Source organism: Bos grunniens, chromosome 16, assembly GCF_055505025.1.
Source record: "Bos grunniens cultivar Pamir isolate PY7600 chromosome 16, Bosgru_T2T1.0, whole genome shotgun sequence".
NCBI classification, from domain to species: Eukaryota; Metazoa; Chordata; class Mammalia; order Artiodactyla; family Bovidae; genus Bos; species Bos grunniens.
Window position 1 is genome coordinate 4,838,647 of NC_141180.1, and position 20,484 is coordinate 4,859,130.

The 20,484-nt window shown below is 40.0% G+C and overlaps 1 protein-coding gene across 3 annotated transcripts in view; it reads right to left on the reverse strand.

Annotated features, from left to right (window-relative positions):
- CRB1 (crumbs cell polarity complex component 1) overlaps positions 1-20,484 on the reverse strand; it is a 265,536-nt gene that overhangs the window by 213,239 nt on the left and 31,813 nt on the right. Inside the window, exon 1 of one of the 3 annotated variants that reach the window (XM_086343216.1) lies at positions 654-858. The exons of the other annotated variants lie outside the window; for them this stretch is intronic. Coding sequence (XP_086199342.1) covers positions 654-723 — 70 coding nt within the window. The 5' untranslated portion in view covers positions 724-858. Of the gene's footprint in view, positions 1-653; positions 859-20,484 lie in introns of those variants that run through there. 3 annotated transcript variants of the gene reach the window in all.

Genomic DNA, 20,484 nt, shown 5'->3' on the forward strand with positions numbered 1-20,484 from the left:
AAACACACAGCTGAGGCCGTTGGTCTCCTCTGATTTTCCAGACTGCCATATATCTGACAAGACTATCCCAGAAAACATTACTCTTATTTTCATTTGGGGAAGTTGATGGACTATGATAGATAAAACAGAAGCACGTACGATAGAAAGGAAGCCCATTCCTCTCTGGTAAAATAGGTGCTTTGAACCATTATCCTTTGGGGAAAATTGAGGTTCTATCCCCTTCATCATAAGAGAAACTGTTGGAACACAAAGTTCTTTAAAAGTGGAGATACACAGCATTGGGGATAAAATGCTGTATAGCTTATGATTAAGTTCCTTTTAGACTATATCAAAGTGCCAAATTTATTCTATAAAAGTATAAACACAACAAAATAACCTCTCTATGTGCCCATTTCAATCTCGTGCTCACCATTCGAAGGGGTGAAAAAGAACATTATCTATATCTAAATACGTATTGGAAATCATAGAATCTGAAAACTGTTCACACTGGCTGGTCCCACTGATTCAACACGAGATGCTTGCTAACACCAAATCCTTTTTACTTTTTAAAAAAGCCTTGTATTTTGCAGAACGTGCAACACTACACACTATTCCCATGAAACATTTGTAAGTCAGGAAAAGTGCCAAAAGTTCAATAAATGGAAAAGACTTACTTTTTATGGAGATGAGCAGTGAGAGACTGAGGCAGAGGAGAAGACGGTGGTTAACTGTCTGTAGCGCCATGGTGTCCTGGAGGACATGCCCCGACCTGCTACTGGTGGGCTGGTCCCTGTCCAGCTCCAGCTCCCAGCCCTGCCTGACTCAGGGGGTAGCCAGCGTCTCAGAGTCTCACCTGAATGTTATCTCTGCCCCTTCCCCTCCAACAGCTCCCTCACCACAAGGACTCAGATTCCAAGAGCAGTTGTACTTCTTAGCATCTTACTTGCACAGGGGGATGGGGTGATTTTTCAAACCTGGTGCAGATTTTTTTCATGCTGGACTGGAGTCATCCCCCTCAAACCGTGTGTGCTAGTTTCCTTCCATGAACAACTCTGCCTCCCAAGGGCCTGTTGAATGGTGTCCTAAACCATTCTTAGCAGAGGGTTTAGTTTCTGATGACTGTCTTGGCACACAGTCGTTATGATCTGGCAACTGTTAAAGGATCACCTTATATTGCTGTATATTTACCTTCATCTTTAGAACACAATTCACAGACACATCAGCTTTTCATAAACATACTCTCACAACTCAGATTATTATCACTGATAAAATGGGCAGAGTCCTAGAGATTATTTAGGAGCAGTTTTATCTCAGTTAGTAAAGAATCTGCCTGCAATGCAGGAGACCCCGATTCCTGGGTCGGGAAGATCCACTAGAGAAGGGATAGGCTATCCACTCCACTATTCTTGGGCTTCTCTTGTGGCTCAGCTGGTAAAGAATCTGCCTGCAATGCAGGAGACCTGGGTTCGATCCTGGGTTAGGAAGATCCCCTGGAGAAGGGAAGATTACCCACTCCAGTATTCTGACCTGGAGAATTCCATGGGCTGTATAGTCCATGGGGTCACAAACAGTTGGACATGACTGAGCAACTTTCACTCAATCACTTTCTACAATAAACTTAGGGCCCACTTCTAATCCTGTTCATGCTATTTATATCTGCTGGGATTTCTTGAACTTTTGCTTTATCATAATGGTTAAATGCAAATATGTTTACTTACTTTTTATATACACTTATGCTATTTGGACTGCAAGGAGATCCAACCAGTCCATTCTAAAGAAGATCAGCCCTGGGTGTTCTTTGGAAGGAATGATGCTAAAGCTGAAACTCCAGTACTTTGGCCACCTCATGCGAAGAGTTGACTCATTGGAAAAGACTCTGATGCTGGGAGGGATTGGGGGACAGGAGGAGAAGGGGATGACAGAGGATGAGATGGCTGGATGGCATCACCGACTCGATGGACATGAGTTTGAGTGAATTCTGGGAGTTGGTGATGGACAGGGAGGCCTGGCGCGCTGCAATTCATAGGGTCGCAAAGAGTCGGACACGACTGAGCAACTGAACTGAACTGATGCTATTTCTTGTGACTCGTGTCCAGTCACATGCAACTCTGTGGACTGTAGCCCACCAGGCTCCTCTGTCCATGGGATTCTCCAAGCAAGAATACCAGAGTGGGTTGCCATTTCCTTCTCCAGGGAATCGTCCTGACCCAGGACGGAATGTGCCTCTCCTGCATTGGCAGGCGGATTCTCTACCATCGAGACATCTGGGAAGCCCATATACTTACGCTAAATATTGCAATATTTTCCTTTAGGTTAAATCGTTCAAGTTCTTAAGACTGCGTTATCCCTGGACACTTGATGGAGACGTCTGCTAGTTTAAGTCAGATTCCTTACTCTCTAAGGTTAGTACTAGTACATGGTCAGATTCCCTACCCTCTACGGTCAGTACTAGTACATGGTCAGAGTCCTTCCTCTCTAAGGTCAGTACTAGTACATGGTCAGAGTCCTTCCTCTCTAAGGTCAGTACTAGTACATGGTCAGAGTCCTTCCTCTCTAAGGTCAGTACTAGTACATGGTCAGAGTCCTTCCTCTCTAAGGTCAGTACTAGTACATGGTCAGAGTCCTTCCTCTCTAAGGTCAGTACTAGTACATGGTCAGATTCCTTCCTCTCTAAGGTCAGTACTAGTACATGGTCAGAGTCCTTCCTCTCTAAGGTCAGTACTAGTACATGGTCAGAGTCCTTCCTCTCTAAGGTCAGTACTAGTACATGGTCAGATTCCTTCCTCTCTAAGGTCAGTACTAGTACATGGTTTCAGTCCATTGTTAAAACTGTCTACTTGTTACACTTAAAATGCAAGTTACATTAGAAAAATTTTGTGTAAAACTTGAGGGCTCTGTCAAAAGCTTACATATTTTGAAGCCTCTATATTTCCTGCTTGTGTATCTAAACAGGGAATAGTATCTTGATAGCTTAATGGTTTCTACTAATATTATACGTTGACCCACTCCCAGTGGATTTTACTTTTTCTAGTGGGGCTTATCCATTTTAGCTATTTCTTTCTTACAGAGCTCATGATAGTTATTATTTTTTTAAAAATTCCCCCTACAATGCAAATAATTTAGTTTAGGCAATTTAACAAAGTAATTACAGATTAAAGAGGCAATATTAATCCTCTGTTCTAATCCCTGTATTTTATTAGGTAGAGAACAAAAATGCAGAGCAATTATACTGTCTGCCCAGAGTCATCTAGTGAGATATGGCAGTTAGGACTACAGTCTCCCCACTGATTTCTAGAACATTATTCCTTCAATAAGCCCTGTGGGTTCCATTTCCATCTTTATTCTTATGCACTCCTTTATGCTTTTTGCAATGTGGACTCTGGGAAATCTTCCATCTGTCCTCAAATGGCCTCCAGGGAGAGGTGAACAGGCTGAGCACAGAGCATCTGGGGGCAGTAAAGATGCTCTGTGTGATAGTACAGTGATGGATACATGCCATTATACTCCTGTCCAAACCCATAGCCTGTACCTATAGCCTGTACAATACCAGGAGTGAGCACTAAGCTAATAGACTGTGGGTGATTCTGATTTGTTGATACAGGTTTATTTTGGTAAAAAATGTACCATCTAGCGAGTTATGCTGAAATGGGGAGACTGTATGTGGGGACGCAGGGTATATACAGGAAGTCCCTGTGCCTTGCTCTCCATTCTACGGTAAGCCTAAAACTGTTCTAACAAATACAATCATTTCTAAAAAGGGCTCCACCATGGATATCAGGGACCTCAAGGCTAAGTGAGTGACAATGTATAAGACCACCTGATAGACTGGAGAGGAAGTGAAGGGCTCCAGGCATAGAAGCTGACAGTACTAGAAAATATTCCATAAAGTTGTGTTATGAGTGTTACAACTAAAGAGAAAATTAGGGTTTTTCAAAAGACAAAACTATTAAAGATAACTACAGATGGTGACTGCAGCCATGAAATTAAAAGACGCTTACTCCTTGGAAGGAAAGTTATGACCAACCTAGATAGCATATTCAAAAGCAGAGACATTACTTTGCCAACAAAGGTTCGTCTAGTCAAGGCTATGGTTTTTCCTGTGGTCATGTATGGATGTGAGAGTTGGACTGTGAAGAAGGCTGAGTGCCGAAGAATTGATGCTTTTGAACTGTGGTGTTGGAGAAGACTCTTGAGAGTCCCTTGGACTGCAGGGAGATCAAACCAGTCCATTCTGAAGGAGATCAGCCCTGGGATTTCTTTGGAAGGAATGATGCTAAAGCTGAAACTCCAGTACTTTGGCCACCTCATGCGAAGAGTTGACTCATTGGAAAAGACTCTGATGCTGGGAGGGATTGGGGGCAGGAGGATAAGGGGACAACGGAGGATGAGATGGCTGGATGGCATCACTGACTCGATGGACGTGAGTCTGAGTGAACTCTGGGAGTTGGTGATGGACAGGGAGGCCTGGCATGCTGCAATTTATGGGGTTGCAAAGAGTCGGACATGACTGAGCAACTGATCTGATCTGAAACAATTACATAAAGGATGTCTGACTATGCATCAGATTTGGGGCTAGTTAGGAAATCTTCACAAAATAAGTAATATTTAAGCTGAATTTTCAAGTATGATTACAACAAATAAACAGAGGGAAAGTAGTATTTTAAGGGCATTTCAGGGAAAGGGCATATGTATGGGAATAGAGGGAGAAGGCAATGGCACCCCACTCCAGTACTCTTGCCTGGAAAATCCCATGGATAGAGGAGCCTGGTAGGCTGCAGTCCATGGGGTCTCGAAGAGTCAGACGCGACTGAGCGACTTCCCTTTCACTTTTCACTTTCATGCATTGGAGAAGGAAATGGCAACCCACTCCAGTGTTCTTGCCTGGAGAATCCCAGGGATGGGGGAGCCTGTTGGGCTGCCGTCTATGGAGTCGCACAGAGTCAGACACGACTGAAGTGACTTAGCAGCAGCAGCAGCAGCATGGGAATAGGGGCATATAGTGTATGGGAAGATCTAGAAACTGAATATATTCTGACTTTGCAGAAATATGAGTGTGAACATGGCAACGTCAGTGCGTAAAACTCAGTAAAATCAAGGTAGTTTAACTTCTAATATGAAGAAAAGAAACAATAGGTTTAAACATAGAATCAGCATAATGAGATTTGCATTTGGAAAGATAACTCCAGTGGTCATGTAGCAATGACTGGAAGAGGGCAGGTGAGAAGCATGGAAACCAGTGAAAAGGACATTGTCATAGCACACAAGAGAGCTGAGGGGGCCCAAACTGCATCAGACAGTGGAGATAGCAAATAAAAGAAAAAGAATAAAATCAGACAGATAACCAGACAAATCTAAAGAGCCAGTCTAGAGACTATGGCTACAGAAAAGCTATAAATTTTCCAGGTAAAACAGACAGATCTAAAGTGCCAGTGTTAGAGACTATGGCCCCAGAAAAGCTATAAATTTCCCAGCTTGGGCATTGGGATAATAGTAATGCACCCATAGAAATGAAGAATATAAACAAGGCTTCCAAATAAGCAGCAAACACTCTCTTCCAAGTCAAACACACTGAAATATATGCATTTGGACAAACAGTAGCTTTTGTAAAAATATACAGGTGAGCTCTAAAAAGGAAGGGGAATGTCCATTTGGGACAGAAATCTCTTGGCTTCATGTGGGGGCCTGATTCCACCCCCGCCCCCCACCATTGGCTATGGGATGCAAACTGGCAGCAGGACTCCTGCTCTTGAATGTGGATAGAGAGCTCCTGGTGAGAGACAGAACCCAGGCCTGCCCCAGGGGTGAACCTATACCAGGGGGAGGTCTCAGCTGAAACTGAACATGTGGTGCAACGTTTTAAGCCAAAAATCTTATTAAAAATAAAAGGGAAAGAGAGAAGTACTGGTTTGTAAATAGGAAAATGGCACCGTGAGCAGAGCCGAATAGGAATCATTATGTGGGAAAGCTGAAACTCACAGTTCACACTGAGCCATGGAAGGCAGCCTCTACTGAAGATGACCTCACAGTCTGAAACCACAGATCAAACTAGAAGCCTGCTGCCATGAGAGACAGCAGACAAGACAAATGGGAACATTCACACTCAGAAGACTCAAAGAAAAGGGAAGCGAGCTATCAGAAGAGACTTTAAAATAACACTGTAAAATGTCTATTTAAAAGTTTTTAGAGAAAAAGAATGTGTGAGTTTCAAAAAACAAGACATCATAAAAAAATAATTAGACATATTAGAAAGTGAGTCAAATATAAATTCTAAAACTGAAAAAGTCTTTGAAATAAAAATTCAACTCACAGCTTAAATGGTAGAATGACACTATGCTCAGCTAAATAGATGGTCCTGAAGAACTCAGCCGTAATAGAGCAGTGTGAGATAAAGAGATGGTCCCGAGGAGTGAACACTGAAGAGATGTGGAAAGTTCTATTCCGGGAGAAAGAAGGAAGAAAATGAAATGGAGAGGATATAATTTCTGAGAACTCATGGTATATATTTTTCAAATATGAGAAAAAAATATGGCTCCTTGAATTTAGAAAAGCCCACTGATTCCCTACAAGATACTGTATTTAAAGTGTATAAAAAATGAGCAAAATGAAACAAAGTGAAGAAAATAAAATCTTAAAGGTCAATATTTGTCTTCAAAGTTAAAAAGTCTACAGTGGAATGACAGTAAGAAGTACTGAAGACTTTTCATCAATAAACTAGATGTCATAATCAAAGGAATATAAGAGAAGATGAAGGTGCGTAGATAGACATAATAAGTATGGTTTTAAAATATGTTCAGTTTGAGGTGCCTATTCAGAACCAAGAAGAGGATATGTGGTAGGATCTGGAAATACAACTCTGGAACTCAGGACAGCGGTTCTTTTTGGTGGAAAGGACAGGTACCATATTAACGTACAAACATCATTGAGTGCCTATTGTATACCAAACACCAGAATCAACATCAGGGTCACTGCCCTTATGAATCTAGGGAACAGATGCAATCTAGTGAGAAAAAATACTTCATCACTCAGTTACTTGAGGTTTAAAGTTGAGTTAATAGCGTGCAAACAGCGCTGGTTATCTTCAGCTGATTGCCTGCTCCGGATTGCAGATTCTTTCCTGGACACTGTGTGCTTGTGTGCTCGGTTGCTCAGTTGTGCCCGACTCTTTGCAACCCCGTGGACTGTAGCTGCCAAGCTCCTCGTCCGTGGGATTCTCCAGGCAAGAATACTGGAGTGAGTTGCCATTTCCTTCCCCAGGGGATCTTCCCCACCCAGGGATCAAACCTGCATCTCCTACATTGACTGGTGGATTCTTTACTTCTGATCTACCTGAGAAGCCCTCCTGGACACTAGCTTGTTTAAAACTCACAGAATCTCCACAAAGTATATGAAGTTATACCAATTTGACAAGTGAGTGATCCAGGTCAAACATGTAATAAGTGATTAAGCTCAGATCCAAACCTAGTTCTATTAACCTACTGTTCTTAATTCTTGTTATAACAGTATGTAATTATGTAAGTAAATTATAAATGTACTTACAAAAACACTCTAAAGAATCTTTCATGAGTACCCATCTCACACTCTTCTCCAGAAATAACCATTGTTGTTGTTTGTGAAGATTGTTTTATACCATTCTAAGCCACAGGTTGACAGATATATAGATTATTGATTGATTGATAGAAAAGTTATTTGGCTTCTTTTCATTTTTTTTTTGTTTAAATAATGATATTATAGCATGTATATTATTATGCAACTTCCTCCTCTCATTCAACAATATGTCCTGGATATTTTTGCACATTATTAAATCTGTCTCATTCATACTTTTTTTTTTTTTTTTGGTCTGCAGAGGGTCTCAGTCTTGGGTGCCTGTGCTGACCACACACTCAATCCCACCCCAGGCTCTCCTCTCTGGACACCCCCAGAGCCCTCAGCCTTATCACCAGGAACCACAGGGCTTACAGGATCCAGCTGGTGCCTAGATACAAGGGACTTCTCCAGCATCTGTGTGCACAGATCCACGCAGACCTGGAATCTCCTGCATCTCAACTAGCTCAAGACCAGGAGCAGCGGCTCCACCACCAGCCTAAGGCAGCCAGGGTCCACAAAGGACCAGGACCCGGCCAGGGAGGGTGGCGGCAAGGAGAAGGCAGCATTCAGCTCTCTGACTCACACTTTTTAATGCCATAAGGCAGTCCACAGGATAGACGTACCATAGTTTAATTTTTTCATTTTCCAGGCATCAATGTTGTTCCCAATTTTCTCTATGCAAACAATAATTTAATAATAATCATTTTACACACTTTTTGTGCAAATGCACAAGAGTTTCTCTAGGGCAAAGGCTTAAAAGCAGTGATTTTAGATTTCAGAGTATCTTCATTTTTAAATTCAATAGATGCTTCACAAAATGAGGTGACCAACTTCAACTTTTCTCAGCTGTATGTGAAGAAACTTATTTCTTTATATTTCCCCAACACTGACAACATCAAATGATAAAACATATATCTAAATCTCAGTGGGGAGGGGAGTGGCTATATGAAATAAGATTGGATATTTTTTGATAAATTTTGAAAGTGGTTATTAAGTATATGGAGTTTCATCATATCATGTATTCTAATTTTGTATAGATTTTTAAAATTCATAATCAAAACTTGAAATTTTAATTTTCATATCCTTCGTACTTAAAAAAACTGAGCATCTTTTGAACATTTGTGTTTTCTCTTCAGTGATTTGCCAACCCACATCTTGCTTGTTTTCTATTAACTTTCTTAAATTTTTATATATTTTGTTGATTTCTTTATAAAGTTGAATGTTAATTCTTAGTCTGCTGTATATTGAAAGTATTTCCTCCTTTTAGGTTTGTTTATAGTTTTTTCTTTATGAACTTTTACATTTTTATTTAAAAGTTTATCTGCCTTACATACATTTATTAATCTTATTTTTATGTCCTTTTGTTTTTATCTTATAGAAGAAAAGGCTACAAGATTACTGACATAGGATGTTACTGGTATCTTATTCCAATATTTATTTTAAATTTTAAAAATATTTATTAAATGCTTTTTTTATGTATTTATATAAAATCCAATTTTATGAATGTGGAACTTGTAAATCTAACTTTATTTCTAAATGGATCGCCAATAGTCAAAATAATTTCCTTTGTATTTCAAATTTGAAATCATGTATAAAATTCCCATCTGCACATGAACTTGTTTTGTTTCACTATCCTTATGTGTATTTCTTTGCCAATGAACTGAGTTAAAGTAAGTTTGGAATCTGGTACTGTCAGCATGCTGCAGTCCACGGTGTCACGAACAGCTGGACACGACTGGGCGACTGAACAACAACACACACCTTTACAGTGGTAGAGAACCTGCCTGCTGACGCAGGAGACACATATGACTCCGGTTCAGTCCCTGGGTCAGGGAGATCACCTGGAGTAGGGCATGGCAACCCACTCCAGTATTTTTGCCTGGAGAATCCCAGGGATAGAGAAGCCTAGTGGGCTACAGTCCATAGGGTTGCAAAGAGTCGGACACAATTGAAACCACTTAGCACTCACACATGCACGAACTTGGTAACAAACAAATGAATCCTAAAGAAAAACCTGCTGGCTTCACAAACTGTTAACAAAAGATCAAGATCAACAAGGATTAGTCACATGGCTAGATAAAAATATTTATGACTTTTTGTCTGAAATATTATTGACTTTAATCGTTTCGTTTAAGCTAATTCTGACTTAACAGCAATTTGATAAATTACACCTTTGTAAGCAAAGTGAATAACTGATCTTTTCTTTCTACCTGATCCTCCCAGAATTTGGAAACTCTTAGTGAGTACTCTTATTTTTATAGCAATCAAACTATTTGCATAAGTTTGCATAAGAATCTGTTCTTCTTGTAACAGGACACACCTGGAAACACTGACTTTGACTGGAATGTCATGTTTGAGACTATGCATAGAATCATATATGACCAGACAGTTTTAAAGAACTAAAGTGGACTTTATAAGGAGCCATAAATTCCCCTGGAAAAACACCCTGCTACCTTGCCTACAAGGTTCCCAGCAGCCTTACCAGGTAAATAAGGAAGGCCACTCCTGGTAGGTACAGGAATGTCAAAATACTTTGGGGACATTGAGAAGAGAGGAATTCACCCAAATCTATAGGTACTACAGGTGAATTTGATGGCAAGTCCTTGGCATTGCTTTCCTGGCCTTTACAGGCCTCTCAAAGTTTAATCTCAGGTTCCTGATGAGAAGTTCAGGGCATTCAATTTAAAAGAATCTATATGATTATATCATATAGATATATGTATAGATATATACAGGTCAGAGCCTGTCCAGAACTCGCACATGTTTCAGGGTGTTTATGGCCTCATTCTTTTGCTACTTACTGTTGCTGTTGGTTTGTACTGAATAAAAACACCTTCATGTAGGCTGTTGTATGAACTGGGGTCTGCTCTGAGCAGGCCTCAACTCTGGTTTGTCTCACAATGCATGCTTGTGTACCCTGGGTTTTTTATCTTTTCATAAAGAAGTGCCTCCTTTGAATTTAATAAAACTCACTGCAGAATAAAAAAAAAAGAATCTATATGATTAATTATACTTATCTAAATAATCAGACCAAGTTTATTGAAACTGGACTTATTTTGCAAACAAATTAACCTTAATTTAGCTATAGTGGGTAGAAATGAGGGTAATTTTAGAGAGAAAAAAATCTCAGTGGATATTAAGTTCTGGTGGTGTTATTTTTCTTTGAGGTAATAAATATGTAGTAATACATTTCAGGTGGTATATAAACATGACACACAAAATGAGAACAACTCTGGGAGGAGGAAGGCTTTGCAAGGGGACAGTTCAAAGTTGGAGGTGAGCAGAAGCTTCCCATAAGGGATACAGGGTCCAAACCAGGGGGCTGAAGACTTTTAAGTATATCCACGTAATTTCCAGGTAACAATTATATTTTATAAGCTATTTTCCAATATATGAAGCATTTTATACTCTCAACTTCATAACAACTCAGATTAGAAAATATTATTGCACCATTTTATGGTTGAGAAAAGAGAGATTAAACAATACAAAGTAAAAAATCCCTGTCATTTATTTTCAAATCTTAAGAAGTCTGTACATCTACAATGAGTATTAATCTTTCTCTCACTATGCAGGAGTGTTGTAGTTTAAAGTGTTGGAATACATTTCAAAGAATAAGTGGGAGAAAAGAAACACTAGCAGGACTTAGTTACTGACTGAGAGTGAAGATTGTGGGAGAGGGAGGCATGAAGAATGATTCAGGTTTCTGGCCTTGCAAACTCGGATGTTTAATGAAGACAGTGGAGTCAAAGAAACGTAAAATTATTTTTTAGTTTAAAGGGCAGGCAATGTTGAAATTTAAAAGAATACCAAAAAATTTTTTAAATTTACATATAAAACTCTTGCTAGGAAAAGCACACAAGGGCACACATATATGTGCACACACACACATACACACAGTAGGAAACAGATAGGATATAAATAAAGCACACAGCAGAACCTATGCTTTCACAAGCTTACATGGCAGATTGTCTGGTGCAACAGAGGAGCTAAGTAAGGGCTCATGCCCAGAGTTAGGATGTTCCAAGTCGCTCTGTTCAGAACAGAAATTCAGCCAGCAGCCATGAGGCACTGGACTAGACCACAATGGGGAGAATTCTGACATGATCTACTTAGGTAAAAAGCAGAGACATTACATTGCCAACAAAGATCCATCTTGTCAAAGCTATGGTCTTTCCAGTAGTCATGTATGGATGTGAGAGTTGGGCTATAAAGAAAGCTGAACACCAAAGAATTGATGCTTTTGGACTGTGGTGTTGGAGAAGACTCTTGAAAGTCCCATGGACTGCAGGGAGATCCAACCAGTCCATCCTAAAAGAAATCAGTCCAGAATATTCATTGGAAGGACTGATACTGAAGCTGAAACTCCAATACTTTGGCCACCTGATGCAAAGAACTAATTAGAAAAGACCCTGATGCTAGGAAAGATTGAAGGCAGGAGGAGAAGGGGATGACAGAGGATGAGATGGTTGGATGGCATTACCGACTCAATGGACATGAGTTTGAGCAAGCTCTGGGAGCTGGTGATGGACAGGGAAGCCTGGCATGCTGCAGTCCATGGGGTCACAAAGAGTCGGACACAAATGAGTAATTGTACTGAACTACTTAGGGTATTCAGGGCCCCAAACCCATGGACTCTGTTCAAAACAGGGACTCAGGCACAAAGTGGAAAAGGGAGACAAATCAGCAAGACCAGGCAGAAGCTCAAATGTGCTAAAAAGAGAGGAATTAAGCTGAAAGAATAAGCTTCACAGTCATATGAGAAAACGCTCTAAGGCAACAAGACTAACTCTTGTTCCCAACTTGTAATGCTTTGGCAGAAATGTCTGCAGCTCCTTGGGCCTGAGTCTGTACTTTCAAGTTCCCCAGTGAATAGCTGAGATGGCCAGAGCAAAGCAACTGACTGACAGGTGAAAGGATCCTTCAGTTCAGTTCAGTTCAGTTGCTCAGTCGTGTCCAATTCTTTGCGAATCCAGGCCCATTTGACGTGGGCAATTCCTTACAATTACATTGCTCATTTACAACCAGGCTCTGAACCGTGATGGGTAATGAGTTGGTAAATATTTTCCTTGGCTAGATCCTCATCTAAGAGCTTAGAATACATATGTTATAAGTAACAGGTAACCTAGAGGAAATTATTGGCAGAATACTTAATCCCTCAAAGGACAGATGAAAATTTAGGAGAACAGGTTGGAATAACCTGAGTAAAACCATGGTGATGCCTTGTCATGACAATAAGAACAGCTTAAGTTCATCAGGATAATACCTCTCACACAAATGAATTCTAATAATTTCCCCATTCTGTCAAAGTCAAGGAAGACAGAACCAGGTGCTCTACCAAACTGAAGCTGGGCAGTGCACCTGGATTTGCCATGTGGCACTACCAAGCTACCCCAAATGGAAAATTGACAACTTCTCCAGAGGAATTCAGGATGAGGATGCTGCTGTCAAATGAAGGGGAAATGGATGCAGGCCACCAAAAGAAGCAGATGCCCATTATAAACCTAAAGAGAAATAGTAATCAAGAAGCCAGGACAAGGCTGAGTATCCTTCAGTTCATTTCAGTTGCTCAGTCGTGTCCGACTCTTTGCGACCCCATGAATCGCAGCACACCAGGCCTCCCTGTCCATCACCAACTCCTGGAGTTCACTCAGACTCATGTCCATCGAGTCAGTGATGCCATCCAGCCATCTCATGAGTATCCTCAAGAGCTTTTAAATTTAAACTACCACAAAATCCAACGAATAAATCCAGTACCTAGTCACACATGTAAAAAAATTACTCCCCATTGAAGAGAAGGCCCATCACGAAATTGCTGGATATATTAAAATTTGTGTTACTGAGTTCTGCAAAGCTTAATTGAGAGATATTTTCTAGAACTGTGGAGAAAACACAAACATAAACTTGTGAAGTCACACAATAAGATAAGGGCAATTATTTAATTTATTGGCATATATGAACTTACCTTATTAAAATTCTATAATTGCCTTTAGAAATTATTTTATAATGATATATAAAGACATCTTTTTATTGTAATTGATTTATAATATTATTAGTTTCTGGTGTGCAGCCAAGTGATTCAGTGTATTTTGATTATACTGGAATATATGATTCAATATATATTTTTTAAATGATTTCCTGAGTTCAGGTTGCAGTCCTGATTCTAGTTAATCCAAGTTCCTACTCAGAAATTAAAACAGATGAGGCCCTTTTGCTCCCTGTCTTCATTCAATTATCACCACCATAGAAAAGCAGAAATAGCAACAGAGCCTGGGAATTGAGTAGAAGAGACAGTATGAAAAAAAAAAAATTCTATTCACATCATGAATCATTGTGACACTACTAAGAAAAGAACATGAGCGATTCTGACACGCTCACCACTGACATCAATATTAATTTCCAAAATCCTTAGTGGACTAAACCTTTCAGCACCCTACAGCATTTCTTTCTTCTATCCTGCTATAAATAGTGATTCCACAGACTTTTGTGTGCATTGCTCAGAAGAGAGGGAAAAGTCGTACAGAGGGAGTCACTCACTAAGCCTGGTCTTCAAGGGGCCTGGGTACCATCCCAGGTGAATAACTGTAAGGTTCCTGAGCCTGCAGAGTCTCCAGGAAGCTTTTTTTTTTAAATCAAATATATGTGCTGCAGCTTTCTTCCCAATAATTATTTTTATATCTATAAATACATGTATTTATTGGGTTGGCCAAAAAGTTCATTCAGGTTTTTCTGTAACATCTCATGGAAAAACCCAAATGAACTTTTTGGCCAATCCAATGCTTCTCTATGGAGAAGAGAAGGGATATGTGAATGGGGAGGCGGAAGAGAACAGACTGGAAGTTCAGATCCAGAACTGGCCCATAGTTTGGATCCATAGCTGCCCAAACCTTTTTCACCGTTTGCATCCCTAGGACATTTGGAATGAGCTCTAAGATTATTTCTGCACCCAAGTGCTTAGGACTGAAAAAAATTCCCCAAATCTCAGATTTATAGTTGCAACCTCACTGGGCTTATCTACAAGTGGTAATAGAAGCTCTCAACACAAAGAGTTGTTAATTCTCTTAAAACTTGATAGTTTTAGAAAATGTAGTTAGAGCCTTTAAAATTCAAATCCACTAAGAAAAAATCCAAAACAAATTAAGTTAAAGTTTTACTTTACCAAGTGGTTTTACTTTACCAAGTGAATCTCTGCTTTGCAAAAAGATACACCCCATATACTATTTTCCTTCCAAAACTGTTAGGTTTTTTCCCTTCCTTATAAAACACATTTCATGTGATATACGGCAGATGTGAGCACTCAAATCTAAATTCTTTGGTTGTATCATTCAAAATTATTTGTCAGTCCCAAGCATAAACCAGGTTTTGGAAAAACAAAGAAATTCATCCAGTTACTTACGTTAAGACCCTGTATTAAGACGAGTGTATACAACCACGAATACAATGAATTATAACATAATGAGATAAATATTTTAAAACATATCCAAAGAACTGTGAAAGTAGGAATGCAAAAGTGATTAATTCAGCCTGAAAATTCAGAGACAACTTCCTAGAAAGAGGTGCCGTTTTAAGCTCAGAAGGGGTACTGAAAGGTATGTCTGGAAGAGAAGATGCTGCAGATTCTGTGACCTGGAATATGGTGCCAAGGAGTCTGGAGGGCCAATGAAGGATCATAAGGGAGAAATATAATCAGATGAGCAGTTTAAATTTAAGAATGATAATTCCAGCTGTGGCATGATGAATAAAGTGGAATCATCTGGATAAAAGGGACTGTGGGAATTTGAAGCAGGAAAAGGGGCAAGGGGACAAATTATGGTCTGTAGAGCAATTCTCAACAGCTGCCTATGTTTATGTCACCTACAAGCTAACATGGGATTTTTACATTTTCAAATAGTTGAACATTTTTAACAGAATAATATCTAACATATAAAATGTAAAAAGTATATAAACTTCAAATTTCTGTGTCCATAAATAAAAGTTTTATTGGGGCACATACATGCTGTCTATGGCTGATTGCGTTCACAGCACCATGCAGAACTGAGCATTTACAACACAGACTGTATGGTCCACAAAACCGAAACTATTTATGACCTAGCTTTTTACCGAAAAAAGTTTGCTAATGTCTGAACTCAGGTATGAACAAACTGGATGGCTAGGTCCAGTATGAGTTATATTCAGAAAGATTCTTCAACCAGCAGTAAATCATCATCACTGAAAAATATTTCTGTTTCTAGATATTAACCTAGCTCAAGTTCTGGGGACTGATAAGAATCCAGAATAGAGAAAAAGATCACCACGAGTGAAAACCAGGTAAACTGGCAATAAGCAGATAATCTAAAACCCTCCTTCTTCTTAACACCACAATACCAATTGAAAATGATTAAAAAAAAAAACAACAACCGTTAAAATACTGGAAACCTCCATATTACACTGAAGACTTAGGAAGGAAGCTAGGTCTAAGAGAAAAATTACAAGGAATTTTTAGCAGAATGTTTTTAAGACAATGTTAAAAGAAGCCAGGGAGACTCGAACACACAACTTCCATTCCGGAGAAAGTAATCTTAATTGGCAGGAAATAATTAAAAGAGATATTTTGAGGAACAGAGATTAAAAGCACAGCCAGTCCTGTCTCTAACTCCGTTCTCTATAACTTCATTTACTAAATGTGTATTTAATGAGTACTGTGTTCCAGGCAATTACGTGACATTGTGCAAGCTTAACATCTCTGAACCTGTTTCTTTTTAAACAGATACTTACAGATCTGCTGTGAAAATCAAATAACAGCCAGTCCCAGCCCTCTGCAACAAGGACGACAACAAACACGTCTGTAGTGTTTCCTATGTGCTCAGCATTGTTCTAAGCACCTGATATATTCATGTATTTAAGTCCTCACAACAGCATTTTGCAGATAAGGAAACCACAGGGAGCGAAGTTAAATAAATTATATGAGGTTCCACAGCTGTGAGTGCAGAGCTGTGACTGGAAACCAGATAGTCTGTACACAAGGTCTGTGTTCTCAACACTGGACTGTTTCTTCAGAGCTCAAATAAAGTATGAAGAGCAGCACAATGTCTGTTTCGATTGTTCAGTAAATGTGGTTATTTACATATTTTATGAATTTCTTTAATCACTGGTGCAGAGGTGAGGGCTACCAAGCGGACAGATTGGAGGATAGATGGAAATCACTCTGCTTGAAGACCTTTCTATCAGGGGCACTTAGAGAAGCTAATCAGGAGAATCAAGGGAAAGAAAAACCTGATCACACAGAAAATAACATGGCAGGAAGCACTTCTTACTAAGTGGGGGCTCTTCCCTGATGCGAAAAGCTGCCCTCACACAAAGGAGGTGCCCCTAACAGAGGTTGGTACAAAAGTCAGTTTGGGGCTTTCCCTAGTGGCTTGGTGGTAAAGAATCCACCTGCAATTCAGGAGACACGGGTTCGATCCCCGGTCCTGGAACATTCCACATGCCATGGAATAACTAAGCCCATGAGTCACAACCATCGGGCCTCTGCTCTAGAGCCCAGGAACCACAACCACTGAGCCCACGCACCTCAACTGCTGAAGCCCGCACACCTAGAGTCTGTGCTGGGCAGCAAGAGAAGCCATCGCGAGAAGCCTGAGAAGCACAACCAATGAAGACCCAGCACAGCCAAAAACACATAACTAACTTAAAAAGTCCGTTCAACTAAGGAAAGCTAGCGTCCAGTAATGGAACATCACCAAACACAGGAATGAACAGAGAAAATCTTTCTCTGCCAGAACCACACAGCCCTGTCTCTATGCCCCTAATATTGCTGAACTGGTATAACTTACATTGACCAACCCTCCAAAATAAGATCTGAAAGGGGACAGTAACGGAATGTTCACAAAGCATCAAGTCAGGGAGTTTTATGGAAAATACTAGTTTCTCTTCTCATATTAAAAGATTAATAAAGAAAAAAGGAAGGAGTTTTGCCCTATCAGAAAGTGGGGAAAAGACCTAAACAGACATTTCTTCAAAGAAGACATACAGATGGCTAACAAACACATGAAAAGATGCTGAACATCGCTCATTATTAGAGAAATGCAAATCAAAACTATGATGATTTTTTTTCTCACACTGGTCAGAATGGCCATCATCAAAAAGTCTACAAACAATAAATGCTGGAGAGGGTGTGGAGAAAAGGGAACGCTCTTGCACTGTTGGTGGGAATGTAAGTTGATACAGCCACTATGGAAGGTGGTATGGAGACTCCTTAAAAACTTGGAATAAAAACACCATATGACCCAGCAATCCCACTCCTAGGCAAACACTCTCAGGAAACCAAAATTGAAAAAGACACATGTATCCCCTTGTGCACTGCAGCACTATTTACAATAGAGAGCACATGGAAGCAACCTAGATGTCCACAGACAGATGAATGGATAAAGAAGTTGTAGTACAAATACACAACAGAATATTACTCAGCCATAAAAAGGAATGCATTTGAGTCAGTTCTAATGAGGTGGATGAACGTAGAACCTATTATACAGAGTGAAGTAAGTCAGAAGAAAAAGATAAATATAGTATTCTAATACATATATATAGAATCTAAAAAAATGGTACTAAAGAATTTATTTACAGGGCAGCAATGGAAAATATGCAGAGTACATCATGAGAAATGCTGGGCTGGATGAAGCACAAGCTGGAATCAAGATTGCCAGGAGAAATATCAATAACCTCAGATATGCAGATGACACAGCCCTCATGGCAAAAAGTGAAGAGGAACTAAAAAGCCTTTTGATGAAAGTGAAAGAGGAGAGTGAAAAAGTTGGCTTAAAGCTCAACATTTGGAAAACGAAGACCATGGCATCTGGTCCCATCACTTCATGGGAAATAGATGGGGAAACAGTGGAAACAGTGTCAGACTTTATTTTGGGGGGCTCCAAAATCACTGCAGATGGTGACTGCAGCCATGAAATTAAAAGACGCTTACTCCTTGGAAGGAAAGTTATGACCAACCTAGACAGCATATTCAAAAGCAGAGACATTACTTTGCCAACAAAGGTTTGTCTAGTCAAGGCTATGGTTTTTCCTGTGGTCATGTATGGATGTGACAGTTGGACTGTGAAGAAAGCTGAGTGCCAAAGAATAGATGCTTTTGAACTGTGGTGTTGGAGAAGACTTGAGAGTCCCTTGGACTGCAAGGAGATCCAACCAGTCCATTCTAAAGGAGATCAGCCCTGGGTGTTCTTTGGAAGGAATGATGCTAAAGCTGAAACTCCAGTACTTTGGCCACGTCATGCGAAGAGTTGACTCATTGGAAAAGACTCTGATGCTGGGAGGGATTGGGGGCAGGAGGAGAAGGGCATGACAGAGGATGAGATGGCTGGATGGCATCACCGATTTGATGGATGTGAGTTTGAGTGAATTCCGGGAGTTGGTGATGGACAGCGAGGCCTGGTGTGATGTGATTCATGGGGTCGCAAGGAGTTGGACACGACTGAGCAACTGAACTGAACTGAACTAATGGAGAAACAGACATAAGGAATAGACATATGGACATGGGGAGAGGGGAAGAGAAGGGGAGATGCATGGAGAGAGTAACGTGGAAACTTACATTACCATATGCAAAATAGACAGCCAATGGGAATTTGCTGTATGGCTCAGGAAACTCAAACAGGGGCTCTGTATCAACTTAGAGAGGTGGTATGGGGAAGGAGGTGGGAGGGAGGTTCAAAAGGGAGGGGATATATGTATACCTATGGCTGATTCATGTTGAGGTTTGACAGAAAACAACAAAAATCTGTAAAGCAATTATCCTTCAATAAAAAATAAATTAAAAAGAAATGAGCTATCAAGTCATGAAAAAACAGAGGAACCTTAAATGCATATTAGTGAACAAACATTTAGTGAACATAGGCAGTCTGAAAAGGCATAGCTGAAAAGGCTATGGTTGGCGTTTCCAACCATATGACATTCTAGAAGGGGCAAAAACTATAAAGATATTAAAAGCATCAGTAGTTTCCAGAGAAGAGGGATGAATAGGTGCAGTAAAGGATTTTCAAGTCAGTGAAATTTTCTGTGATACTGTAACACTCTGGGGCTTCCCCAGAGCGTCAGTGGTAAAGAATCTGCCGACAACGCAACAGTTCGATCTTCGGGCTGGGAAGATCCCCTGGAGGAAGGCCCAGCAACCCACTCCTACTGAACTGGGAGTCCATACTCCCATGGACTGAGGAGGCTGGTGGGCTACAGTTTATAGAAAGCAAAGAGTTGGACACGGCTGAAGCGACTGAACACACACACACACAGGCACTGTAATGCTACATGATATGCATTTCTCAAAACTGCAACACAAAGAGTGAACTCTGGTGCAAACTATTGACTTTAGTCATTAATACAGCAATACTGGCTCAACAACTGTAACAAACACCTAATACGGGAGAAACTGTGTTGGTGTGTATATAAGTGGGAGGGCTGGGATATACCTGTATTATCTGCTCAACTTTTCTGTAAACCGAAAATTGCCCTAAAGATAAAATCTATTTTTTTAAACCTGGAAAATAAAAAAGGATGAATAAAGAAAGAAAAAAGGAAGGAGTTTTGCACTATCTTTAAATAGTGAACACACATTTATGATTACTATAATTAGTAAATATTAATTATGTAAAAGTATTCATTGTATTTATATGATCTCTAATAAGGAATCATGAAACATTAACTAATATTAGAGCCAATCCTCTGGGCTGCTTTTCCACCAGATTCCTAATTTTCTTTTATTTTCTGCTTGAGATTTCCTGTTCACTGTGGTTAAGAGCACAGAAACCTCTATCTAAAAATCTTTGCTCCAAGGACTATGAAAACCAGCATGCTAGAAATGTACCAAGCTGAGAAGAAACCCAGAAGTGGGTATTTGTTTGTCTCCAGAGATGGAAGTACAAAGTATTATACTTGTAGATACTG